Source organism: Asterias rubens, chromosome 4, assembly GCF_902459465.1.
Source record: "Asterias rubens chromosome 4, eAstRub1.3, whole genome shotgun sequence".
NCBI classification, from domain to species: Eukaryota; Metazoa; Echinodermata; class Asteroidea; order Forcipulatida; family Asteriidae; genus Asterias; species Asterias rubens.
The window spans coordinates 16667370-16692508 of NC_047065.1; the positions used below are offsets into that span (position 1 = coordinate 16667370).

The 25139-nt window shown below is 37.3% G+C and overlaps 1 protein-coding gene across 1 annotated transcript; it reads left to right on the plus strand.

Annotated features, from left to right (window-relative positions):
* The first annotated feature begins 7934 nt into the window (after nt 1-7934).
* LOC117288752 (cytochrome P450 3A31-like) lies at nt 7935-24112 on the plus strand. The gene is made up of 13 exons (XM_033769580.1): nt 7935-8075; nt 9180-9273; nt 10025-10077; nt 11073-11169; nt 16809-16925; nt 18709-18815; nt 19420-19568; nt 20037-20167; nt 20769-20888; nt 21582-21799; nt 21995-22132; nt 22279-22441; nt 23979-24112. The coding sequence occupies exons 1-13, from the start codon at nt 8023-8025 to the stop codon at nt 24069-24071; spliced, it is 1533 nt and encodes a 510-aa protein (XP_033625471.1). The 5' UTR covers nt 7935-8022; the 3' UTR covers nt 24072-24112.
* Nucleotides 24113-25139: the final 1027 nt, after the last annotated feature.

A 25139-nucleotide genomic window follows, 5' to 3' on the forward strand; every position in this document is an offset into this window, starting at 1 on the left:
TAATGAAGAAAAACTCACCCTTGTTTGCACATCTTTGTGTTATTTCAGATGCACCGACGTCTTTTTCTATTTTGAGTGGGAAATTATCTCAAAACGCCGTTGCTCGTTACCAAGTAATTTTTTATTGTAACAAGTATTTTGAGTAATTACAATTAGTGTTTTGCCTTTAAATTGAAAGTTTGACAGATAAAGTATATGGGTTGGATCCTCAACATACAAGATTGATACATTCAAAAGGTCAACAACCACACGTTGAGAGTCCTGGACACTTTCTGAACAGAACAAAACTTAAAAGTTCACAGATATTACAAATAACTTACAGGGCTTACAGAAAGTAATGGTGAAAGACTTCCCTTGAAATATTATTCAATGGAATGCTTTACTTTTTGAGAAAACATTTAAATAATTTTAAACACATGTCATGACACGGCGGAACGTGCGGAAACAAGCGTGGGTTTCCCGTTATTTTCTCCCGACTCCGATGACCGATTGAGCCTAAATTTCCACGGTTCGTTATTTTATATATAAATTGGGATACACGAAGTGTGGGCCTATCGACAACACTATTAACCGATGTTGTGCGATTGCTTTAAGACACTGGAGACTATTGGTAATTGTAAAATACCAGTCTTCTCACTTGGTGTACCTCAACATGCATACAATAAACCTGTAAAAATTTGAGCTCATTTGGTCGTCGAAGTTGCGAGATAATAATGAAAGAAAAAATACACTTGTCACACGAAGTTCTGTGCTTTCAGATGCTTGATTTCGAGACCTCAAGTTCTAAATCTGAGGTCTCGAAATCAAATTCGTGGAACTCGAAAACTACATCACTTCAGAGAGTCGTTTCGACTACCTGTTTGGTGAACCAGTTGTGTTGCTTACTACTACTCGCATCATAATTAATATCGCCCTTGCGGCACATATCGGCACAAATCTTGAGAATCCGTATGTTATCTCGACAAGTGTCGTAGTTAGGTTGAGGTGCGACTAGTCGAGTAGTAAATTTCACTAGTCGCCCATTCGCAACATAATTAATATTGCCCTTGCGGCACATCGCGACACAATCTTGAGAATCTGTATTTTTTTATCTCGACAAGTGTCGTAGTTAGGTTTGAGGTGCGACTAGTCGAGTAGTAAATTTCACTAGTCACCCAGGCCTATCATGATGGGAACTTGCTTAATGAAAAAGATTCAGTGCTTAGTAGAAGCAGTGAATTCTGCGCTTACGTCAAGCGAAATAGACTGCTTAGCAGGGATTTCTTTTGTTTGTGTGCTTCCAAGCTCGCACATTATATTCCGCGCTTGCACAGTAAGCGGAAAATGGTGATCGTAAGCGCAGACTTTGGTGGTTATGAGAACCATCAAATTTTGCCCTGTAAGTAGGTTTGGTAAGGCCTACACTTCAAACATGTAAAAGTCAAAAAACATTGTTAGTACATGACGGGAAATCTTGTGAGACTGGTCCAATTTGACTCTGCTTCACTGCGTAAGCAAAGAATTGACACTTCAGAAGCGCAGATATTATTTATATTTCACAGCTTAGCAGGGATATTTTTGCGCGAGGAAACTTATCATATGCAATCTTTGCTTTGAACTTGCACAGATATTTCAGCGCTTGCACAGTAAGTGGAGAATGGTGGTTGTATAATAAATGGGCAGAGTTTGGTTGAAGCAGACAGAGCCATCAAACTGGGCCGTGTTCTATAGGGGAAATTATAGCTTGACATTTTATGACGGGTTTGGTCTCTGCGACGTACACATACAAATACAGAGTCAGATACGGACGTTACGGTGCAGAAATCCTGCAATTGAAATGTTCCATAAGAGCGCCCCCTATCGGCAAGAGTAGGAAAGATGTATCCTGCAAATTATTTTGTGTTTTTAAACACGTATAATAATATCAAATGGACGCTTTAGGATGTTTAGCTTATTTCATATCATAACAAATATTAAAATTCTTTATTAATTAACCATGCGACCCTCATTTGCATATTAGTTAGGAATTCTTTGCAGCATCATTTTCTCAAGAACTGAACGGTCGATTTTTCAACCGTTTGTTGTTAAAGACTCCTTGGGGGATGGAGATTAATTTGAAAAAAAAACTGTGACCTCAAGTTGACCTCTACTTCCGCGTCAACCGGAAGTGGGACCATATCTCAAGAACTATACAGCAGATTTCCAAACTCTTTTCAGTTGTAAACTAAAATATTAACTTTGAAAACCGTGACCTCAAGTTGACCCCCACTTCCTGGTCAACCGGACGTGGGACCATATCTCAAGTTCTATACAACAGATATTCAACTTTTTTTCAGTTTTAGACTCCTATGCATTAAAAATAAACTATGAAAAACCGTGACCCCAAGTTGTCCTCTACTTCCGGGTCAACCGAAAGTGGGACCATCTCAAGAACTACACAACCGATTGTCAAACTTTTTTTCAATATAGGCTCCTTGGGCATTCAAGATTAGTTTGAAACAACTTTTACCCCATGTTGACCTTTACTTCCGGGTCAACCGGAAGTGGGCCCATATCTCAAAAAGTACAAAGCCAGTGTTCAAACTTCAGTTATAGACTTTTAGGCAATAAATATTAACTTTGGAAAACTGTGACCCCATGTTGACCTCTACTTCTGGGTCAACCGGAAGTGGGACTATCAAGATCTACACATCCGATTTTGTTTTAACTGTTTCAGTTATAGACTCTTTGGCATTGCAGATTAGTCTTTGGTAGCTGTGGGCCCATGTTGACCTTTACTTATACGGGTCAACTGGGAAGTGTGACCTTATATCAAGAGCTACACAATTTTTTGCAAACCTTATTTCAGTTATAAATTCCTTGGGCAATGAAGCACATAATCCAAGCAAAACAACACGGAACAGCTTCGTGTTTGTTCGCAAACACTTAATGTCTAGTTTGAATTGAATTCGAGACCTCAGATGAGGTCCCGAAAACAAGAATCTTAAAGCACATAACTTGTGCGACTAGGGTGTTTTTTCGTTCATTATTCTCTCGCAACTTCGACGTCCAATTGAGTTAAAATTTTCGCATGTTTATTGTTTCGTGCTTATGTTGGGATACTCCAAGTGACCAGTGCCTCTAACTATACATTTGTTGTTACACACATCACTAAACGGTTTTTGATTCATTTAGTTATTACTTTTTTTGTCACGATGTGAAAGACGTGATCTAGGATCGACAGGTGTTTCTGAATAATTCAGCTTTGTTTTTAAAGTTAATAACAAAAATTAAAAAAAAACATTAAAGGTGTACAGTGTCTGTGGGGCTAAAAACGGAAAAAAATATTAACTAATTTTATTTGTACACATTATAACACATAGGGTGTGCACGTTGCTATCAAGAAATGGACAGCGGACTACGGCAAAGTATTTGGGTGAGATATCTTTTAGCAGAAGTTAAAACCTAATCAATTCCCCTCCACATTTCTATAAGTAAAAACAATATTATTTCAAACGGGAAAAACAAGCGCTTTTGAGCAATTATTAAAACAATATGTCACGAAAATAAATTTCGCATCAGGACACATACATTATTTTAGCATGTACAATTCGTGTTAACCAGTGCTGGTGTTAAAGGCAGTGGACACTATTGGTAATTACTCAAAATAATTATTAGCATAAAACCTTACTTGGCGACGAGTAATGGGGAGAGGTTGATGGTATAAAACATTGTGAGAAGCGGCTCCCTCTGAAGTAATGTAGTTTTCGAGAAAGAAGTAATTTTCCACGAATTTGAGACCACAGAATTAGAACTCGAGGTCTCAAAATCAACCGTCTCAAAGCACACAACTTCGAGTGACACGAATTTGTTGGCTTTCAGATGCTTCAATTAGAGAGCTACGTTATTTCAGAAAACTACGTTACTTCAGAGGGAGCCGTTTCTCACAATGTTTTATACCATCAACAGCTCACCATTACTTGTTACCAATAAGGTTTCATGCTAATAATTATTTTGAGTAATTACCAGAAGTGTTCACTGCCTTACCCTCCTTGTACAATGTGCTACCTTGGGTCTTATAATAAAAACAACATGTCCGGTTATAAATAAGGCGCAACGTCAAACAAGTTGTTAATATATTTGTTGTGTCTTTCTTGATTGTTAATTCGTTTGGTGAATGCAGTTATTTTCGAGGAAGTAAGAAAGCTATAGTTACTAGTGATTTGGAGTTTGTCAAGGAGGTAATGGTGAGGAAATTTGCTAACTTCATTGATCGAGAGGTAAGTCCCTCGGATCTATAATGTACACAAAGGAAATATGTTTTTGGATTTTGAATATCTCACTTCCAAATAACTGCCATAGTTATTTAAGGGCACTGGACACTATTGGTATAATTATAGTTGATAGCATGGTAACTTGGTACGGAACAATGGAGAGCTGTTGTTAGTATTTATAACACATTGTGATAAACGGTTACCTCTGAAAATACAGTTATTAATAAAGAGGTAATTTCTCACTCAATTAATAATACAAATTGTTCAAAGTAATGCAACAGGGGTGTTCCTCTGTCATTCTTCTTTTGGAAATTCGAGGACCATTTGAGTCCATTATTTTATGCATGGTTATGTTGAGGTACACCTAGTTAGAAAACTGGTCTGTGACAATTACTAAACGTGTCCAATGCCTTTAAAAAATAAAAAGTAACCACCTTGCCAAACAAAGTTCTTTGTATGAACGGTTTTATCCAATATTGTTAAAATAATGGATGCATAATGTTGCCGTTACACAAGGGCCCAATTGCATGGCGCTGCTTAACGGTTACCAAATGTGCGTGCTTATTGTAGCCGGCCTTTTTTTTTTGCTTAAAGGCAGTGGACACTATTGGTAATTACTCAAAATAATTATCAGCAAAAGACCTCACTTTGTAATGAATAATGGGGAGAGGCTGATAGTATAAAACATTTTGAGAAACGGCTCCCTCTGAAGTGACGTGGTTTTCGAGAAAGAAGTTTTTTCCCACGAATTTGATTTCGAGACCTTAAGTTTAGAACTTGAGGTCTCGAAATCAAGTGTTTGAAAGTACACAACATCAAGTGGCAAGTTTCTTTTTTCTTTCATAGTTATCTCGCAACTCCGACGACCAACCGAGCTCAAACTTTCACAGGTTTGTTATTTTATGCATATGTTGATATACACCAAGTAAGAAGACTGGTCTTTGACATTCACCAATAGCGTCCATTGTCCTTAAGCCTTAGCGTAGTTCACAGATTAGCAGAACAAAATGGGCGGCCATATTGCGTGTTTACCGTGGATTTGCATTGTGACGTCATTTATTTTCGTGCGATAAGCATCGGAAAGTTAGCATGCCTTTTCGTATGCTTACAGTTAGCAGCGCTATGAAATAGAAACTGCACAGTAAGCACAAAATCGGCCGCTTAGCAGCGCTATGAAATTGGGCCCAGGTGAGAATCCTGGTATTTGACACTTAACAAACGTGTACAGTGCCTTTAATGTTTTACCCTTGCTTTCAAAACATCGTCATTGTACGATCGGCTCTTTGTCTCAAAAGAACCCATGACTAAATCTAGGAAATCTCAAACTGTTTTTATAACCAAGCATGCAGGTACTACTCAAGGACCAGTTCATGTGATTAAATTGTGTTTTTTTGTAATAAATCCGACGATGTCCTCGATTATAAAGCGAGATATTGTTTTCATTACTTTTTTTGTATGATTGTTTATTTTTGTTTGGTTGGGCAGTGGGACAACCACCCGTAAGTGAACGTTTAAGTAAATAGCTTACACACTTCACCGGGTATACTGTTTCTTATACCAGCATAACATCTGAAGTCAATACAAATTACTCTTCCTGTGTCTTTACATATTTTTACAATTCTACAGCGAACTTTTTGTAGGGGGCACCCTGTGTGTGCAGCTATCATAAAAACTTTAATACCAAACTTTTTCCTATACCGGCAGAAAAGGTGAAGTGATTAAAACTGTTTCCTTTTTTTTTCTTTCGAGTGGAGTTATCCGTTTATTCAACAAACGACAACCTACAAGTGGAGTTATTCTACTCCGTTTATTCAACAAACGACAACCTACATCACTTAATCCACATTAATAAAGAATTAGCATAATAATTACTACTATTTTAAAGCAAATACAAACATTAAATAAATAAACAAATAATATACACAGAAACAAATAAAAACAATTTAGCGTGACATTTTCACGAAATAAGGAAAAACAAAGGGACTAAATTAAGTTAAAGACAAAAACCGAAAACAAAACAATCATCAAAGGTTCTTCCTGTGTCCTTAATATTACAACAAACAGGTTGTGGACAAAAAGGGGGGAAAATAATAATCGTAGGTATGCATAATAACAGGGTGATCTCTTCTGATTATTTTTTGTCCTAGCCATTTCCACTTCGTCCCAAAGTCATGAATGAAGATCTTCTTGGTTTACAAGGTGCCAGATGGAAGCATTAGAGAGAGGCATGCAGTTGCACTTGCCTTCTCAAAGTCCAAAGTACAACAGGTGATTTGTTTCAATTGAACACTATTGGAATTGTTAACATACAATATTACTTGGTAACGAGTATGGTGAGCTGTTGATGGTATAAAACATTGTGAGAAACGGCTCCCTGATAGTCTTCGAGAAAAACAATTGAAGTAATATTATCCACGGATTTAATTTCGGGCCCTCAGAATTATATTTTGAGGTACCGAAACCAAGCATCTGAAAGCACACAACTTCGCCGGTGACAAGTGTTTTTTTTTTACATAGTTATTTTGCAACTTCGACGAAAACATTTCACAGGTTTGTTATTTTATGCACACGTTGATACACAGCAAGTGAGATGACTGGTCTTTAACAATTACCAATAGTGTCCAGTGTCTTTAAACTCCTCCTGTTGCATTCACTCACTATCTGAAAGCACACATCTTCGTGTGACAAGGGTGTTTATTCTCCATTTAGTATCTCGCAACTTCGACGACCAATTTAATTTTCTCAGGTTTGGTATTTTAAGCATATGTTGAGATATGCCGAGTGAGAAGACTGGACATTACTAAAGGTGTCCAGTGCCTTTAAAAGATTGGTACCTCATCGAACTCGGACTAAACTTACGCTCGTAATGTTCATAATGTTCGTTTGTATCTATATAAGAAGTTAAAATTTAAAAGGTTTGATGCCAGCTTTAATTCGAACGCATGAAAATGAAATTGTTTGCTCATTTGCCAAATTTGACCGAAAAAAAATATATTTGCGGGTACAACCATCTTCTCCTGAAGACGACCAGAGTTTACTGTTCGTAACATCGAGACCCAGCCAGCTCTAACAATGCACTTTGAAGGTCTACGAACTTTGGCTTAATCGTCAAGGCGGTAAGTCAACTGAAAAACGTTGGACAATCATTTCGGGAAATATATTTATAGATAGGCGTACGTGTCAGTTGGATTGCGATACGCTTAAAGGCAGTGGCGTAACGCATACTCTCTTAAAGACACTGGACACTTCTGATAATTGTCAAAGATCATTCTTTTCACTTGCTTTATCTCAACATATGCATAAAATAGGAACCTGAGAAAATTTGAGCTCAATCGGTCTTCGAAGTTGCGAGATAATGATGAAAGAAAAAAACACCCTTGTCACACGAAGTTGTGTGCGTTTAGATGGTTGATTTCGAGACCTCAAGTTCTAAACTTGAGGTCTTGAAATCAAATTCGTGGAAAATTACTTTTTTCTCGAAAACTATGGCACTTCAGAGGGAGCCGTTTCTCACAATGTTTCATACCATCAACCTCTCCCCATTACACGTCACCAAGCAAGGTTTCATGCTAATAACTATTTTGATTAATTACCAATAGTGTCCACTGCCTTTAACGATGCGCACATTCTACTGTTTCATAAATTGAGACCAACCCGCACATTACTGCAACCTCGAAAAAACACCGGAAATTGCAAATCGCTCGGCATAACAAAAGTGAGGAATTGCTGGCTTGACGCAGTAGGCTTTTATTTCTTACTTGACAGGTATCGTATCTGGATCGTCGCCAATATGCTGGGGGTTGTCTTAACATTGTTCGGCATCCTTGCTGCTTGGCTTGCATGGTAAGATATTTATTCACACGGTCTTTATATCATTCTTATTTGACGATTGTAGTTTCTTCTGTTTATCTCAAAACTAGTTTGTGTTTTTAGTGCACGTTTACCTCCATCCTACAATCTATACTGTTTTAAGAGGAATATCAATTCCTACCCTCACTTGCCCTGAGTTCGTTCCACTTCCAAGAGTGGCTTTTACCCTAGTTTTAGGCGGATTTTCATTAAAGGATTGGGTACCTTTTCAAAATGTCCATAGATTTACATTAAACTTACAGGGTTCAAATTTTACTTACTGGGGTGCTGTAGTTTTTGAGAAATGAGTAAAACAATGTCATGAAAATACGTTTGTAAATGATTAAAATCATTTTCGTCTCATGAAACGAAATTATTTTCATGACATTGTTTTACTCATTTCCCAAAAACTGCAGCACCTCAGCACATAATATTTTCAGGGAAGCTTTCTACTATCATTATCTTCAAACTGTGTTAGTTTAGTGTAAATCTGTGGACATTGTGTTCTTGTCCTACAAAAGTTACATAGACCCTTTAAACAAATATTACAAAAATAATATAGGTTTTCTTGGTCAATTTCAGAAAATGAGCAGCCAATTCATTTCCATGCGTTCGAGTTAAAGCTGTGTTGCCTCTCGAGTTGTTACTGCGTTTCAAATTCAGAATTCGGCCATTCAATTTCGTTTTGAGTCTAGTCAAATTCCTTTAGCACTCTGTTCAATTTAGCGTATCGTCATTCTTTATCGTGACACACACGCCTCAAGAGGCGTCTGCGAGTTTGAATGCTGCTTTGATGAATTGTTAAATTTAATGATTATTTTGTTAAATCGAATGACGCAACATTACATTTGACTAATCATAAAACGAAATCGAATGACCCTTTTCAGTAGCACTCGATTTCGCGCAAAACAGAATAGCTTGATGGTTAAATTGGCTGCTCATCTGCCGAAATTGATCGAGAAAACTTATAATAAAAACCAACCAAAAGGACCTATGGTATAAATGGATAAAATCAGAGGCCTGACGTTTCGACCATAACAGAGTCCCCCTCAAAGTCAAATGATGTAACACAAACTTTGTACCTCTGTCACCATTTAGGAGCACATACAGCCGCCGCACTTACTATGCCAAGCTTGGGTTGAAGGGTCCGCCGCCTCTGCCCATATTTGGAAACATGTTTCACTTCAGAGATGTAAGTTTTTAGCCAGACTAAAATAATTAGTTCATCAATAACTTACTGCAACAGTTTCAGTTTTGAACTACAAGTATAAATATTTCACTTTTTTTTTTACACTCGTGACTAATGGGCAAATGACAGTAAAAGCTGCACGTTATACAACAACAGTTTACAAACAAACAATTTGTATATACAGTTTACATTTAAAATATTCATCGCTGTTGGAAGCTACATTAAAGTCACCTGGAAATATTTTTTTTCTTCTTCAAACATTCGAGTATAATTATGTTTATGAACAATAAAATATGTTTTTGAGAATTTGTTTGTAACGATTTATATGTTTATAGAATGGATAAAAGTGTTTGGGGGTGACTCCGCCTACCCCCTTTTTTTAAAGTAAGAAATTGGTGCACAAATCAAGCCAAAAAGGAGAAAGGGACATAATTCAAGAATTTATTTTTTATCCCTTGTTCCTCGAACCCAGCCGAAAAGTTGAAGGAATAGATTTCGTTACCCCTTGTAATATTTTAAGGGAAGCTTTCTGTCATCAATAACTTCAAACCGTGGTTAATCAATGTAAATCTGTGGAGATTGTTTTTTTTGTGTCCTACAAAAGGTACCTTTTAACAATAGTTTGAATAAAAGAAAACTCCAAACGCGATTGGGGGCACTTATGTGGGCTACCAGGATAAATTGCCGCTTTGCTAAAAACGGCAACGACATAGTCTAATGATTTTTTTGTTTGTATTTTACCAATCGTATCCAGGGTGTGCACATTGCTATCCAGAAATGGACAAAGGAGTACGGAAGAGTCTTTGGGTAAGATTGTTGGTCTTTAGTCAATTTATTCGATCATTAGATAGATAGATAGATATCAATAAATATGGTCTATTAAAAAACTGTCCTCGCAGCACAAAGGCTGATCCGCAAATACCTGACCCGTCCAGCCACTGAGAAAATAGTCCTTGCTCTCATTTCTTCTCGGCTGGATTTCGGTAATGGTCTTCTTTTTCACTTACCCCAAACTCAACTTTCTAAACTATAAAAATTACAAAAACGCAGCTGCTCGCATTGTCCCTCTTACCAGGAAACACACTCACATTACACCGGTTCTGAAGTCACTACACTGGCTACCAGTAGAATCTCGTATTACTTTCAAACTTCTGTTGCTTATCTTTCATTGCATCAATGGTTCTGCTCCTATGTATAACATTTCTTTGGTTAAAGCTTATACTCCTGTGCGATCTCTCCGATCTTCCAATACATGCATGCTTCAAGTTACTAAGAGTAGCAAGTCATGGGGCGATAGGTCATTTTCCCATGCTGGACCCACACTCTAGAATGACTTGCCTCTACAAAATCCGGTTCTTTTCAGAATCACCCCAACTCTTTAGTGGAGTTGAAACCAACGGTTCTTTTCAGAACCACCCCACCTCTTTAGAGATAGTCGTTACATGGTGTTACCGCAACCTTTCTATATCGTATTTCCACCATGCAAAGTTTCAAATCCTACTTTAAAAAAAAGAAATAATACAAATTGAAATGAAATGGTAGGCTTGGATAGAACACTATTAATTTACCCACTTTTTACATTTCACTGGACACTATTTGTAATTAATTGTTAGCATAACATCTTACTTGGTAGCGAGTAATCGAGAGCTGTTGATAAAACAATGTGAGAAACAGCTACCTCTGAGGCAAGGTAGTTTAGTGAAAGAAGCATTTTTTGACTAACATATTTGAATTTGATTTCGAGACCCTTATATAAAAACAAGTTATTATTAAGTATTCCTTTTTTTTTTTTTTTAATGCAGCATTTTTCGTGGAAGCAAGAAAGCAATAATCACGAGTGATTTGGAGTTTGTCAAGGAGGTAATGGTGAAGAAGTTCTCAAACTTTACCGATCGAGAGGTAAGTCCTTCGTCCAAAGAGAAATGCTATTTTGAAATATTTCCCCCTCAAAAAAAATACAATGTGATTTTAATTATTGATAGACCATATTTATTGTATTTTACCAATCATATCCAGGGTGTCCATATTGGATACATTTGGTAATTGTCAATGACAAGTTTAATCACTTGCACCATCCCAACATACGCATAACTTGAAATCTGTATATCAAGAAATTGAAGCAATAATGAAAGAAAAAACACCTTTGTTGCACACATGTTTGTGCTTTAAGGTATCGTATTTTTGTATGTGAAGTAAAATCTAACCCTTTTTTTAAAGAAAAAGAAGTTGCTTTAGGAGGAAGCAGTTTCTCACAATGCTTTCTACTATCAAGAGCTCTAAATCGCTCGTAGTCAAGTAAGTTTTTATGCTAACATTTTTCTTTGAGTAATTACCAAAATTGTCAAGTGCCTTTAATACAAACCCTTTCCTACAAAGTCACGTGTCGCAGCATTTTTCCGTCGCCTTGTACCAGCACAAACGGTAAAATCATAAGAAAAATCTATTCCGGTGTTATTGATATTAAGAACCAGCACATTTATTGTGATTTGTTGTCGGATGCTAGGAGTCCACTGGGCCAGCGCCAGTTGGTGCCAGTTCGCGCCAAAGATTATGTGATTGGCGCGTAGTGGCTCACTGTGGCGCCGAATTAATGTCCGCTCGACACGAGTCGCCAAGTGGAATAAACTGGTTGCCATATGGCGTGCGCCAAATGCCACCTGGCTTGCTCCAAAATGTTGCGCCAGTTTGCGCCAATTCGTGCCATTACACGACCATTTAATTCCCAAATTCACCCTGTTGGCGTCATTCGCGCCAATAGACGGCTACTTTGCGCCACTTGGTGATTAGTTTGTGCCAAAGGTCGCCAAATTGGTTTGAACTTGCCGCCGCTTGGCGCTCCTTTCCGACTATATAATTACCGGCGATCGGCTACCTGGTTCAGACCCTCCTCAGCTGCATCTTCGTTGAAAATTGTGTGAAATCTTGTAGAAATTGTGAAGGAAAAACTGCGTGGAGGTGTTGTCGAGTCAAATCTTGAAAGATGTGTGAGAGAGTCCTGCGATGCCGCCTTGCTTTTATAGGCGGTAAGTGGCGCCGAATGGCGGGCAACCAGGTGGCAATTGGCGCGAAGTAGTCACCCATCGGGTGCCATTTGGCGCGCTTTGGCGGGCTATCCGCCTCTGTTGGAATTATTTGGCGCCATGTGGCGCGAAATCTCATTGGCGCAACATTCCAGTGGATTCCAACTGTGTTATTGTAATTGATTTTTACTGACATTTAACCATCTTTTCATAAATTGAGTCGTAAGAGTCAGTTCAGGTAAATAATTCACATAGTTGCTCACGGTCAAAAAATGATTTTTTTTTTATACTTTGTGGGTGGAAGGGCCTTGGGGTGCAAGTTAAAAAAATTGCATTTTCAATTCTATATATAGCCCGTTGCCATGGTTACGGCTCATTTTGTTTTTTGGTCATTTTAGGCAGATTTTGGGGTTTGAAAAACTGTTTTTTAGCTCATATTTACAACTCCACCCCACCAAAATGCAACATTATTTCAAAAAAACTTTTATATCACTACAAAGTATCATCCTTGGCCTTCCTTGAGAAAAAAAATTATTGCTTTAAATATCACCCTTGTGCTATTTTTGCTAAAATGTCAACTTGCCAGGGGTCTCAGAAAATTTTTCTTTCGGCTGTGATTAGGGCCAATATTGGTCTTTCCATATCTGGTGTCAAAAACTTGGGCAATTATATCCTGTTTTGACAGTACTGCCTCAAAACTAGACTTTTTTCCCCAAAACGTGAAAAATGACTTTTTAAGGGTCTTTTCACATAATATCGACATACGTGTCCACGGTAAAAAAAAAGAATATTTTTCTTATACTTTGTGGATGGTAGGGACTTGGGGTCCAAATAAACAACATTTACATTTCAAATCATAATATAACACGTTGCCATGGTAACAGTTCATTTGTGTTTTTTGGCCATTTTAGGCCGATTTTGGGGTCTGAAAAACCGTTTTTTGTTAATATTTACAACTCCATCCCACCAAAAAACAAAAATATTTCATAAAACCTTTTCCATCACTACAAATTATCATCCTTGGCTTTACTTGAGACAAAAAAATATTTAATAGATGTTAAATTTGCATCGGGGATAAAGAATATTAATTTTTGGTTTTTACCCATATACACCGATGTGTGTAGCACTGTATACTCAGTACTTTTTCACAGGACTCGGGAAAGTACTGAGTATACAGTGCTACACATATCGGTGTATATGGGTAAAAACCAAAAATCAAAAAAATATTGCTATAAATTTCACCCTTGTGCTATTTTAAGAACGTGCATTAGAGTATGTTTTTAGAACTTGCAAAATCAACATTTTTACCAGAATTTTTTTCCTCAAAATTTCATTTTTTTTCAGGGGTCTCAGAATATTTTCCTTTCAGTTTTGATCAGGGCCAAAATTTGTCTTTTTATTTCTGGTAAGAAAAACTCGGGCAATTGTATCCTGATGTAACAGAACTGTCTCAAAAATAGACCCTTTTCCCCGAAAAACATAGAGAAATGCATTTTGAAATATTTGCTTCATTTTGAATTTATAACATTAAGAAGTTAGTAATAATTCCATCGATCTGGCAGCTTTTCATTGTAAGCTTAGTGCATTACCAAACATTGATCAGGACTTGTTGATGACCTAAATCTTAGAATTTGCCCCGGCCCCGGCCCCGGCCCAATCATATTTCTTGACATTGCATTAAAAAAACAAAGTTTTGTGAACAGCGCCTCTTTTTTGAAAGTCACATTTTTTAATTCCCCTTGCACATCAAGAAAGTTTGTTGGGAAAATAGAACGCTCCGGGGATCACCTCGGGAGTCATAGTTTTAACCATTGCACTCGAAGCAGTCAATATTTGTATACTATTCCTGTCTATACATGGCCTTATAACAGTCTTCTTGGTCCCCTGCCCGCTACCAAACTAAACATTTTCATCCCTATCAGAACAAAGAGGCTCTAAAAGTGAGCAAGTACTGTATCCAAAGTATCTAAATGGCCATTCACCTGCTTTGGCCTTCTGTAAGTAGTTCCCCCATCCATGGTGGGGTTCCTTTCAATTGTACTGTTGCAAACAATAAAAGAGTTGGTTTATTTAACGTGATAAACAGTTCAGCAGGTAATGTTTTACAATGATTTTTGTTGATCGTTCTCAGAGACATATATAATAATTATGAATTAGTAAGATAGTGAATGGAAAAAATAATCAAACTAGCCTGAATAAACTTTTGTCACTGCAAATGCATCTTACTTATTTATGTTGAGCAGGTGCAAGTATTTACAACTTCTTTCAATGTTGTTTCATTAAAGGAACACGTTGCCTTGGATCGGTCGAGTTGGTCTTTGAAAAGCGTTTGTAAACGTTGATTACAAAATGCATATGATTAGAAAGATATTTTAAAAGTAGAATATAATGATCCACACAAGTATCACTCAAAAACATCTTTCTAACCATGCATTTTATAACAAACGGTTACAAACGCATTTCAAAGACCAACTTGACCGATCCCAGGCAACGTGTTCCTTTTAAATGATCTCTTACGCTCATCTTGCAAATCGTTAGTATCATTGTTTTTAATGAGATCTTGGCAAACTTTTCCAACACTTTTAAGCGTTCTTTTTAATTTCCCACATTTGTGTTGGACATGATTGGATGCTCCAAACCATCTGCCTCAAGCACAGACACTATAGACGTTGTTTATGATCTCTATCTCTACGAAAAGTTTTACATTTGGTAGCAGGCAGGGACCAAGGAGAGTAGGCCCTGTATGAAAGACAACTTGTAAAGAATGCTCATCGCACTCTACTTGCAATGGGAATCATACCTGTACAATAGGTAAAGTAGCAAAATCACGAACTCTCAGTGGCAAAGCATTGGTTATGGTTTGGTTGGATACCATTATGTTTAAATAAAAACTTTGTATTCATTACTCAAAGGGCATGGAAACAGTGCCAGATTTTTAACAAGCATGCATTGTTTTTGGAAAAATTTCTATACTTAAGGCATGATCAGTCACAACAGGATACAATAAACACAGTGTTTCTACCCAGAAGACATGAAAACACCAATAACAACCGAAAGGGAACACTTTCAAAAAAAGAGGCGCTATTCACAAAACATTGTTTTATGCAATGTCAAGAAATATGATTGGGGCTGGGCCGGGCAAAATCTAAAATTAAGGTCATTAACAGTTCCTGATCAATGTTGGGTAATCCACTAGTGCTTAGGAAAAGCTGCAAGATTGATAGAATTATTACTTTTTAATTTTTTAATTTTAAGACAGTACTGTTAACATCAGGATACACTTGCCCAAGTTTTTCTTACCAGAAATAAAAAGAAAAATTTTGGCCCTGATCAAAACCGAAAGGAAAATATTCTGAGCTCCCTGAAAAAATGAAATTTTTAGGGCAAAAAATATGGTAAAAATGTTGATTTTGTTCTGAAAAACATACTCTAATGCACGTTCGAAAAATAGCACAAGGGTGAAATTTATAGCAATATTTTTTTGTCTCAAGTAAAGCCAAGGATGATACTTTGTAGTGATGTAAAAGGTTTTATGAAATATTTTTGTTTTTTGGTGGGGTGGAGTTGTAAATATTAACTCAAAAAACAGTTTTTCAGACCCCAAAGTCGGCCTAAAATGGCCAAAAAACAAAATGAGCCGTAACCATGGCAACGGGCTATATATAGAATTGAAAATGCAATTTTGTTTACTTGCACCCCAAGGCCCTTCCACCAATAAAGTATAACAAAAAATCATGTTTTGACCGTGAGCAACTATGTCAATTATTTACCTGAACTGACTCGTAAGAGTTGATTTTGGTTGGACAGTCAGATGGTTAACTTCATTGCAATTGCCAAGTAGAAACTCGTAACTTAGTTATTGTCTGTAGGATTTGAGGTATTGCATGGTGGGATATCAATATGTATTTGGTTTGCGGTAACACCATGTGTGTATCTACTTGCCAGGTAGAGTTTGTTCTTAGAGAACTGTCTTTCTTCATTCTACTGCCGCGGAGTAGATGTTCGGGGGTTCGGGAGACTTCTCAGTTCTGAAAAGAACTGTCCTGCTTTTTAACTATTACCCGGTCAGATGGTATAGAAAAACGGCTGGGACTATACTACTTTAGCTTATAGAACCGTGATTAGCTGTACTACCGCGCAGTCAGTTCTTGAATTGCTCTCAACGTTTAGACTAGCTTGCTCTATAGCTGACGATGACGATAACCAAGATGATTCATCCCTCGGCAGGGTCCTAAAGCCGTTGGTCCCGCGTATTATGTAATGCACGTAAAAGAGCACAGTGCGCTTATCGACAAGATACGGGGGTTCGTCCCGGTGTTCATGGTTTGTTGGCAGCAAATTGCCCCACAGCATCTTGTAAACCATTACACGGTTGTATGTCGAAGGCGTCATAAGGTCTCATTATTCAAACGTAGTCCCCACATACATTGCATTTGAAGAAAAAAAAACGAGAAAAAAAACGTACGCCTCATAATTGTTGTGTTTTATTTATTAATACTTGGTTTTATTTTGGGGCAGCAATTTCCACTTCGTCCCAAAGTCATGAATGAAGATCTTCTTGGTCTACAAGGTGCCAGATGGAAGCATATGAGAGAGGCAGTTGCGCTTGCCTTCTCGAAGTCCAAAGTACAGCAGGTGAGTGTTTTTTCTTTTCTTTTCTTTTTTCGTTTCTTCTTTTATTTTTTTTGCAAGTCGGCCTACACACAAGTCCCGGAGGCCACTTCAAGGTGTGCGTTTGAATAACTTTCCGGAGCTGTTGTCATCTACTCTTGGGGCTGAAACAGGGTTACCCCTTTTACAGTCCTGATGGATGTAGGCTTGGGTACCATCTAGGCCTACCAGAATCCTAGCCCTAATAGCAAAAGGCACTTACTCTCCAAATAAAACCTTTAAAAAAAAATCAGTATCTCATCGAACTCATATTCGACTTGGACAACAACTTATACGCTCGTATAAATATACTCATAAATTTCATTTGTACCTCTGACAGATATAAACAATGGCTTCCCCCACCTAGAAACAACAACCTGAGAAACTCCAATAAACTTTGTTCAATTAAAATGTAGGACTAACCGTTTCAAAAACAGTTGCATCCCCTCCCTAGTTGAGCTGCTCAATCACCAATAATTTTTTGGCCTGTAGATAACTTGTTTTCATTGTGTAAATATGTGTATTGTATATCTTCTTACTTTTTAAATGTTTATATTCAAATTTAACCTATTTTTATAATCTCTTATTGTATATTTGCTGGTTTTTGATGTTTGAATGAATTTTTATATTGTAAACCTAAACACAATTCAGCCTTTTGGCTGCTACATTTGATTTTTAATAAACCAATAATAATAATATTAATAGCGATCATGATGTCATTGTGGTGTTTGATGGTTTCCATGATGTTCTTTGTTATATGCAAGAGATTTGTTTTTTACAATTCTGGTACACTCCCGGTAGATTCTTGTTCATTGATGTCTTGATTCACATTTATAATAATAATAATAATGCATTTATAATGCGCCATCTATCTAGTGTACAAGACCCTATTCCGAGGCGCAGAACAAAAAAACAATACATACAACAAAAAAGAAATGTAGAACATAATACAAAATTATAAATTCATTCAAGAACACCCTTGATGTAATCCGGTGTTTGGAGCTGTATGGGGGTCTATAAAGGATGACAAGTTTAACAGGAGATAATTGACCTTTAAATGTAAGATCACAGCAAAGGCTTTCAAACGAGGTTGCACGGTAGTTGGATGTGGAACTTCTTGATATGGAGACCTTATGAATAACCGCAACCCCCCCCCCCTCCCCCACCAGATCTATTGAGGCGGGGAACATGGTAAAAGTCGTAACCGGGTAATGACAATTCACCAATAGTCTTCTTGTGCTTATCGGTATTAGACAACCATGTTTCTGTCAGAGCAACAATATCCAAATCATGTTCCAATATGTAGTCAGACAAAGCAGCAGTTTTGTTACATACTGACTGCGCATTTAGAAGACACAAATGAGTATGAGTGTTAAGGATAGCACGGGGGGTAGTCGCTATTCTTTTCTCTATGGAGATAATAGCCAGTGGGTGGACATCGGTAGTTACAGAGGAAGATTGCAGACAGCGTTTCGATGAGGATCTCCCTCTGTGGGTTCGGGGCTGACTCTCATTTAGAGAGTAGCAAAAGAGCAGATTTTTTTTTTTTTACTTTCATTTTATATAAAATGGAACCGGCAAATCAGAAGAAAAGGGTTTTAATTACATCGGCTTGGCTTTAGTTCTGCAAGGTAATTTATTATTATTTTTTTTTAATAAATATTCAACAATTATTGGTCCTCAGCCCATGTAAATACTGACTTACAGAAGGTGTCAGTGATGGAACCGCAACAAAATTAACTTCAAGTGCTTTATGTTTTCTTTCAAGATGGTGTCAATGGTTAATGATTGCACCGACGCCACGTTGAAGGATATCGAAAGCGAGAACGAGACCAAAAACGACGAGACGAAGAAAGTTTCCCTCGACATCAACTCGTGAGTCAACGTGCTTTATTTCATTTTACTTCTGTACACGCCTATTTTAAAGATGTACAATGTGCTCACTTTATTTTTGAACTTATAACTTTTATAACTTTGTCTGGGAACTCATTTCTTGTATTATTCAAAACAAATTGATTCTTCTGACGGCAGTCTCGGATACAGTAGAAGGCCACCCCATTCATACTGTCTTGTATTGTTCTTAAATATATAAAACATTTTTTAGTGATTTATTCATTATTTATCTGCATGTATGATTGTATGAATAAACAAACAACCAAGAAACAAACAACATCTTAACACCCCAATACCCCCCCCCCCCAATAAAAAATATATATCTATTACATTATACATTGGCAAATTAATCGAAACCCGTTAACTTTAAAACCTTCTCATAACGTTATCAGCGTAGAAATAAGAAACTTTGTTAACTCTATTAAGAGTGAAGTTCGTCCAAATACAGTGACACAGATTGACTTTCACTCTTACAAGAGCAAAACTATATAACACCACTCGGACAAGAGAGTGAACGTTTTACTCTTGTGCAAGAGGGTACAGTATATGTAATAAAATTTAAGTGTTTATTTTTGATTTTCTACAGTTACATGGCAAGGTTTGGAATGGACGTCAGTTCACTCTGTTTCTTCGCTTCCAAGCTGGGCTCACAAGAGGAAAGGTCAATACTCATGCACCATTCCCGGGAAATGTGGAAACATTTTAAGACTGCCTACCCGCCGTGGATTATCACAAGTAAGTAAAAGGTGTTTTTTTTTCTTTGTTTTTTTTTACACAAAACGTAGTGACCACAGAACCAACGTATAACAGAATATATGTTTATTAACAAAACAGTATCCGGCAGTGTAAGCACTGTATATAATCCACCATTTTATACATAAACTGACAAACCTTGAGATCGATCGGCAATCTGGGTCACGAGAAAATAGTGGAACCGATTACAAATTTTTGCATGAAATCGATTAAAAGAATAAATGAAAAAAAGGCTTATTGAGTGAACAGAAAATTAGTTTTATTTATTTCTCATCAATAATGTAGTATTTAAGACAGAGTTATTTCAAGGGATGTTTTCTACGACCATCATCATTATATATAGACCGTGAATCTCTTATCTTAGATGAGTTCTGTTCTGTTATTAATTCTGCAATATTCCTTTAAAATTAACCAGTTATTTGTTTTGTGTAATCCATTTGAATCACGCAGTGCTCTTTCCATGGCTGGAATCCGTCTTTCTATACTTTGGATGTGCCGTTCACCCGCATGAGTCAATCAACTTCTTTGGTGATCTCGTCAATGGCATTATGGACGTGAGAAAGATCGAGAAAAACTCAACGGTAAGATTATTGGTAGTCACTGTTAACGTAAGAACTTATAATGGTAATGAGCAATGGAGAGCTGCTGACATTATGAAACATTGTGGGAAACGGCTCCTTTTTAAGTTACGTACTTTTTGAGGTAGAAGTAATTTCCCACTAAAATATTTGAACTCAAGACCTCAGAATTTGATTTTGAGGTATCGACATAAGTAAGCATCGGGAAGCACACAACTTTGTATGACAAGGGTGTTTTCCCTCTCTATTGTTATCTCGCAGCTTCGACGACAAATTGAGTTCTAATTTTCACGGGACTGTTATTTTTTTATGCATAATAGGTTGAGATACATACAAGTGGGAAACCTGGTCTTCGACAATTACCAATAGTGTCCAGTGTCTTTAACCTGAGATTTTGTACAAACAATATGGGTCTGAAGATTAGTTGGTCAACTGCATGTCTTTTGCTTTAAGAATGTCTTTTCTGACCTAATCAAAGTATATTCTGTCCTGATCAAGATTTTAAAATAAAGTCATGTAATTATCATGTGTTTTTTTTCTGGAGAAACCCGGTAAAAAATGCTGGTATGAAAATAATAAAATTGATTTCTTTTTCTTTTGACAGAAATACAAAGATTTCCTGCAACTCATGGTGAACTCCCACAAGGATCCTGAAGCAGAAAACAAGTCGAATGGCCACCTGATTCAACGAGCTTCCCTGACAAAAACCGAGATCTTCTCAATGGTATGTAAAATAAGACAAATCTTTTAAAATAATTATATACAATACTATGTGCAATTAACCATGACAGACAACCACAAACGATACGGCCTTTGCTTCATAAGAAACATCATAGCACTTGTCAGCAGCCACATAACTTCACAATAGCCCATAAATTGTTATAGTGTAAAACATCGTGAGAAGCGAAACCCTCTGAAGTAACGTAGTTTTTGAGAAAGAAGTAATCTCTCAATATTTGAATCGAATTCGACCTCAGCTGCGGCGGTCTCGATTTCTTTGCATCTGAAAGCACGCAACTTGTGCGACAATGGGTTTTTTTCTTACACTTTTCTCTCGCAACTTTGACGACCGAATGAGTTTTTCACAGGTTTGTCATTTTATGCATTAGATACACCAAAAGGTGTCCAGTGCTTTTAGCATAACTTAAAGAAGCAGAAACTACTCAATGTATTAAGACAAAGTAAGATCACTGTTTTCTTGGGTTTTCCTCCACACAGCTCCATAATTTGAATAACAGTGTATAGACTGTCGTTTGTCTGTCTTGACCTTGTTCACCATTATTTCCCTACTCGGACTTTACGATTATCTCAGCAGTCACTGCTATCAACTACCATACCTTCTTCCATTTTAAATGGTCCAAGATCTTGTCCATATGCTGCACAATTTCTTTGGAATATTCTTGGTTTTCCTCCACAGTGCATGAGTTTCTTCACAGGCAACCTTGAGACCAGTCCGGCTACATTATCCTACTGCTTCTACCTTCTCGCCCTTCATCCAGAAATCCAAGAGCGAGTCATTCAAGAAATCGATGAGGTCATGAACTCGTCAGATATCACCCTTGAGAAAACCAGTCAGTTGGTCTACACTGACATGGTGATCCGTGAGACCCTTCGATTGTACCCGACAGTTGCTTCGTGAGTTGATGCCCCGCTGTGCATAAATGACCCAATGTCACAATTTTTACTTTTCGGGTTTTTAGGCCAATTCTTTGCGCTCCAAATAATTACCCGGGGCATGGGAAACAGAGTTTCACTTTTTTTTTCCATGATAATTGCTTGGTTTTGTCTTGCTCCATGTTTTTCTAAATAATTTTGTTTCTCGTGTGGTAGGCTCAACCGTATCTGCAAGGAGGACTGTGTAATCCAGGGAGTTACAGTTCCAAAGGGAGTCACAGTTGAGATTGCTGTTCATGCGATCCAGAACGATCCGGAATATTGGCCGGATCCAGAGAAATTCGACCCCGAGAGGTAAGCGGTACCAATGTACCCCTGGTTCAGAATTGGCACGGACCGTTATCACGGTGCACTGATCACTTCTCATCATTGAGTTATTTTCACAAACAGTAGAATAAACTTCATATTGAATTGAATTTAATACTTCTTGTAATATTCAGGTTCGCTCCGGAGAAGAGGGACCAAATCCACCCCTCTGCCTGGCTTGCTTTTGGCCAGGGACCCCGGATGTGCATCGGGTACCGGTTCGCCATGATGGAAATATTCGTTGTCCTCACACGTGTATTTCAAATTTACCGCGTGGAGGTATCCGGACAAACTGAGGTAGGTTCCGTTTTTGTATTTTGTCAGGCATTTAAAAACAATTAAGCCTTTCGGGGTCTGTAAATGCCGTCATATTGGTTTGCTCTCCTAATCATTAAGTTATATTTGTTCGTTTCATTTTAATTAACGTTTTAATTTTTAATTTTCTTGACCTGTTCTTGAATGTCTTTGATATTAGTTGTGCTTTATTTGTTTATTGTTCCTTTTATTTTACCAATATGAAAATACATTTTGATTGAGTTGAATTGAAATGCATTGAAGTCCAGCGCCCGACAATCGAAAGTTCAGAATAAGAAAACGTTAGTAACAACCGTAGAAGTAAGTTAACATTGTAATATTGTTTACTAAGTACACCAGCCGCCGATTTCACCAAACTATTTGCTAACTTAGGATTAATCTTAGGACTTAGGACGGGTTAAGTTCCACATCCAAATACATATGACGCATTGAACACATCCTAAGTTAGGACGGGTTACTCATCCTAACTCGAGATGGGATTAATCCTAGCTTTTGTTTGTAAATCCCATTAATCAAAGACTTATCTTTGTTCTCCCACTGTTTTGTTTTTTGTTTTTTTGACCTTCCCATTGGTTTTGAACACGAAGACGGGAGCGAGGACGTCGCTCTGTTATACCCAGATCCCTTTTGTTAAAGGGTATTTTTTTATGTACTTTTTCCTAACAAAAAACACAATGTCAACAGATTTACATTAAACTTACACAGTTTGAAGATTATGATAAAAGAAAGCTTCCCTTGAAATTTTACTTACTAAGGTGCTGTAGTTTTTTTTTGAAATGAGTAAAAGTAATAATTTTCGTCTCAGTTTTAGCATGTAAAAACGTATTAACCAGTTATGCTTTGGTTCTGGTATAATTATCATAACTGGTAAGGGGGTTTTACATGCTAAAATAATTTTGGTCTCATGAGGCCAACACTATTTTGTGACTTGTTTTACTCATTGCTCAAAAACTACACAACCTTAGTTAGTAATATTTGAAGGGAAGCTTTCCACTATCATTATCTTCAAACCCTGTAAGTTTAATGTAAATCTGTGGACATTTTGAAAAAGTACCCGAATCCTTTAAAGTCCTCTGTTTCAACGGGTAGACACGCCTATCATTTGAACTTATAATTCGATAAGTTAATCCAATACTCTAAACTATATAGAGAGCATGCAGTTCGAAAACAAGCACGCTCGCATTTTAAACGTTAAAAATCTAGCAGAAAATGTTTTGCCATGTTACATAAGAGGTGACAAGAGGTCGTCAAAAAGGGGGTTGGCAAAAAACTATAGTGGAGGATGTATCCCCAAATTCTTCTTGTTTTGATTTAGGGTTAACAAACAAATGTATAATAATATTAACTTTGGGTTAACCATTATACATGTACTCCGATGGGTAAAGCCAAAATGAATATTCTCTATCCCCGATGCAAATTTCACATCTGTTAAATATTATACGAACAAAACCACCAATAACCAATGTATTGATCAACACTTATTCGATGTTTTTGTATGTGCTTTTTTATTCTTCTTCAGATTCCACCGAAGCGAGGAACTCGTGGTCTCCTGACACCTGAGAACGGCATCAACATCCGCCTCGTTCCCAGGAAAGATGTGACAGTCAATTAAATATCAAACCCTCATTTCAGCTGACGGTATATCAGACCACATGTAAAGTACAAGGCAATTCGAATTTAATAGCCTGAACATGCTCAAAATAACAAACCTGTGAAAATTTGAACTCATGGTCGTCGAAGTTGCGAGATAATAATGGATGGGAAAAAACCTTGTCACGGCGAAGTTGTGTACTTTCAGATGCTCGATTTCGGGACCTCAATATCTAATTATGAGGTCTCGAAATCATACTCAAATATTTAAGTTGAAAATTACTTCTTTCCCGAAAACGACGTTTCTTCAGAGGGAGCCAGCTCTCACCATGCTTTATACTATCAATTGCTCTCTATCGCTTGTTACCAAGTAAGGTTTTATGCTAACAATTATTTTGAGTAATCACCAATAATGTCCAGTGACTTTTAGGCACAATTCACTCGAACAATTCTGGACACATAGTGGGCGGACAATTAAGATTTTGATTTCATGGTGATGGTTATGTTATGATAGTTGTATATAACTTCACTAGAATAATTTGACACTAATTAAGTTTGACAGCAACTATATAAATATAAATATAAATATGAATAGTAAACTTGCGGGTACAACCATGGGTAAAAACTCTTTAGAAGGAGTGTTGGCTCTGAAAAGAGCCGGTTTGGTCTCGACGTTTCGAACAGTATACTCTGCTCGTCTTCGGGAGAATGCTCAAGACGAGCAGAGTACACACCATGCAAAGATTCAAACACCATTAAGTGAATCTGCATAGACATGACCGCAAATACTTGGTACGGGGATCGTTATGCGTGGAATGAGGTGCATGCTGGTCTAGCTAGTGATCAAGTTAGCGCTTGCGCAATGGGTATTCGCGAAAAGTTATATGTATCGTAATGCTGATTTCCTTGTAAATTGTAATGGTGATATCGGACATTGTATTATCATAAACTCAACAGGTCAAGGGTCACTAGCCATGACGTGTGGATACATCATGAATATTCAACAAGCGTTTTCATCATTGTTGATTTCCGAAAACTGTTTAGAAGAAAATCCAAAGATACAATTAATATATTTGAACTATTCTGATAG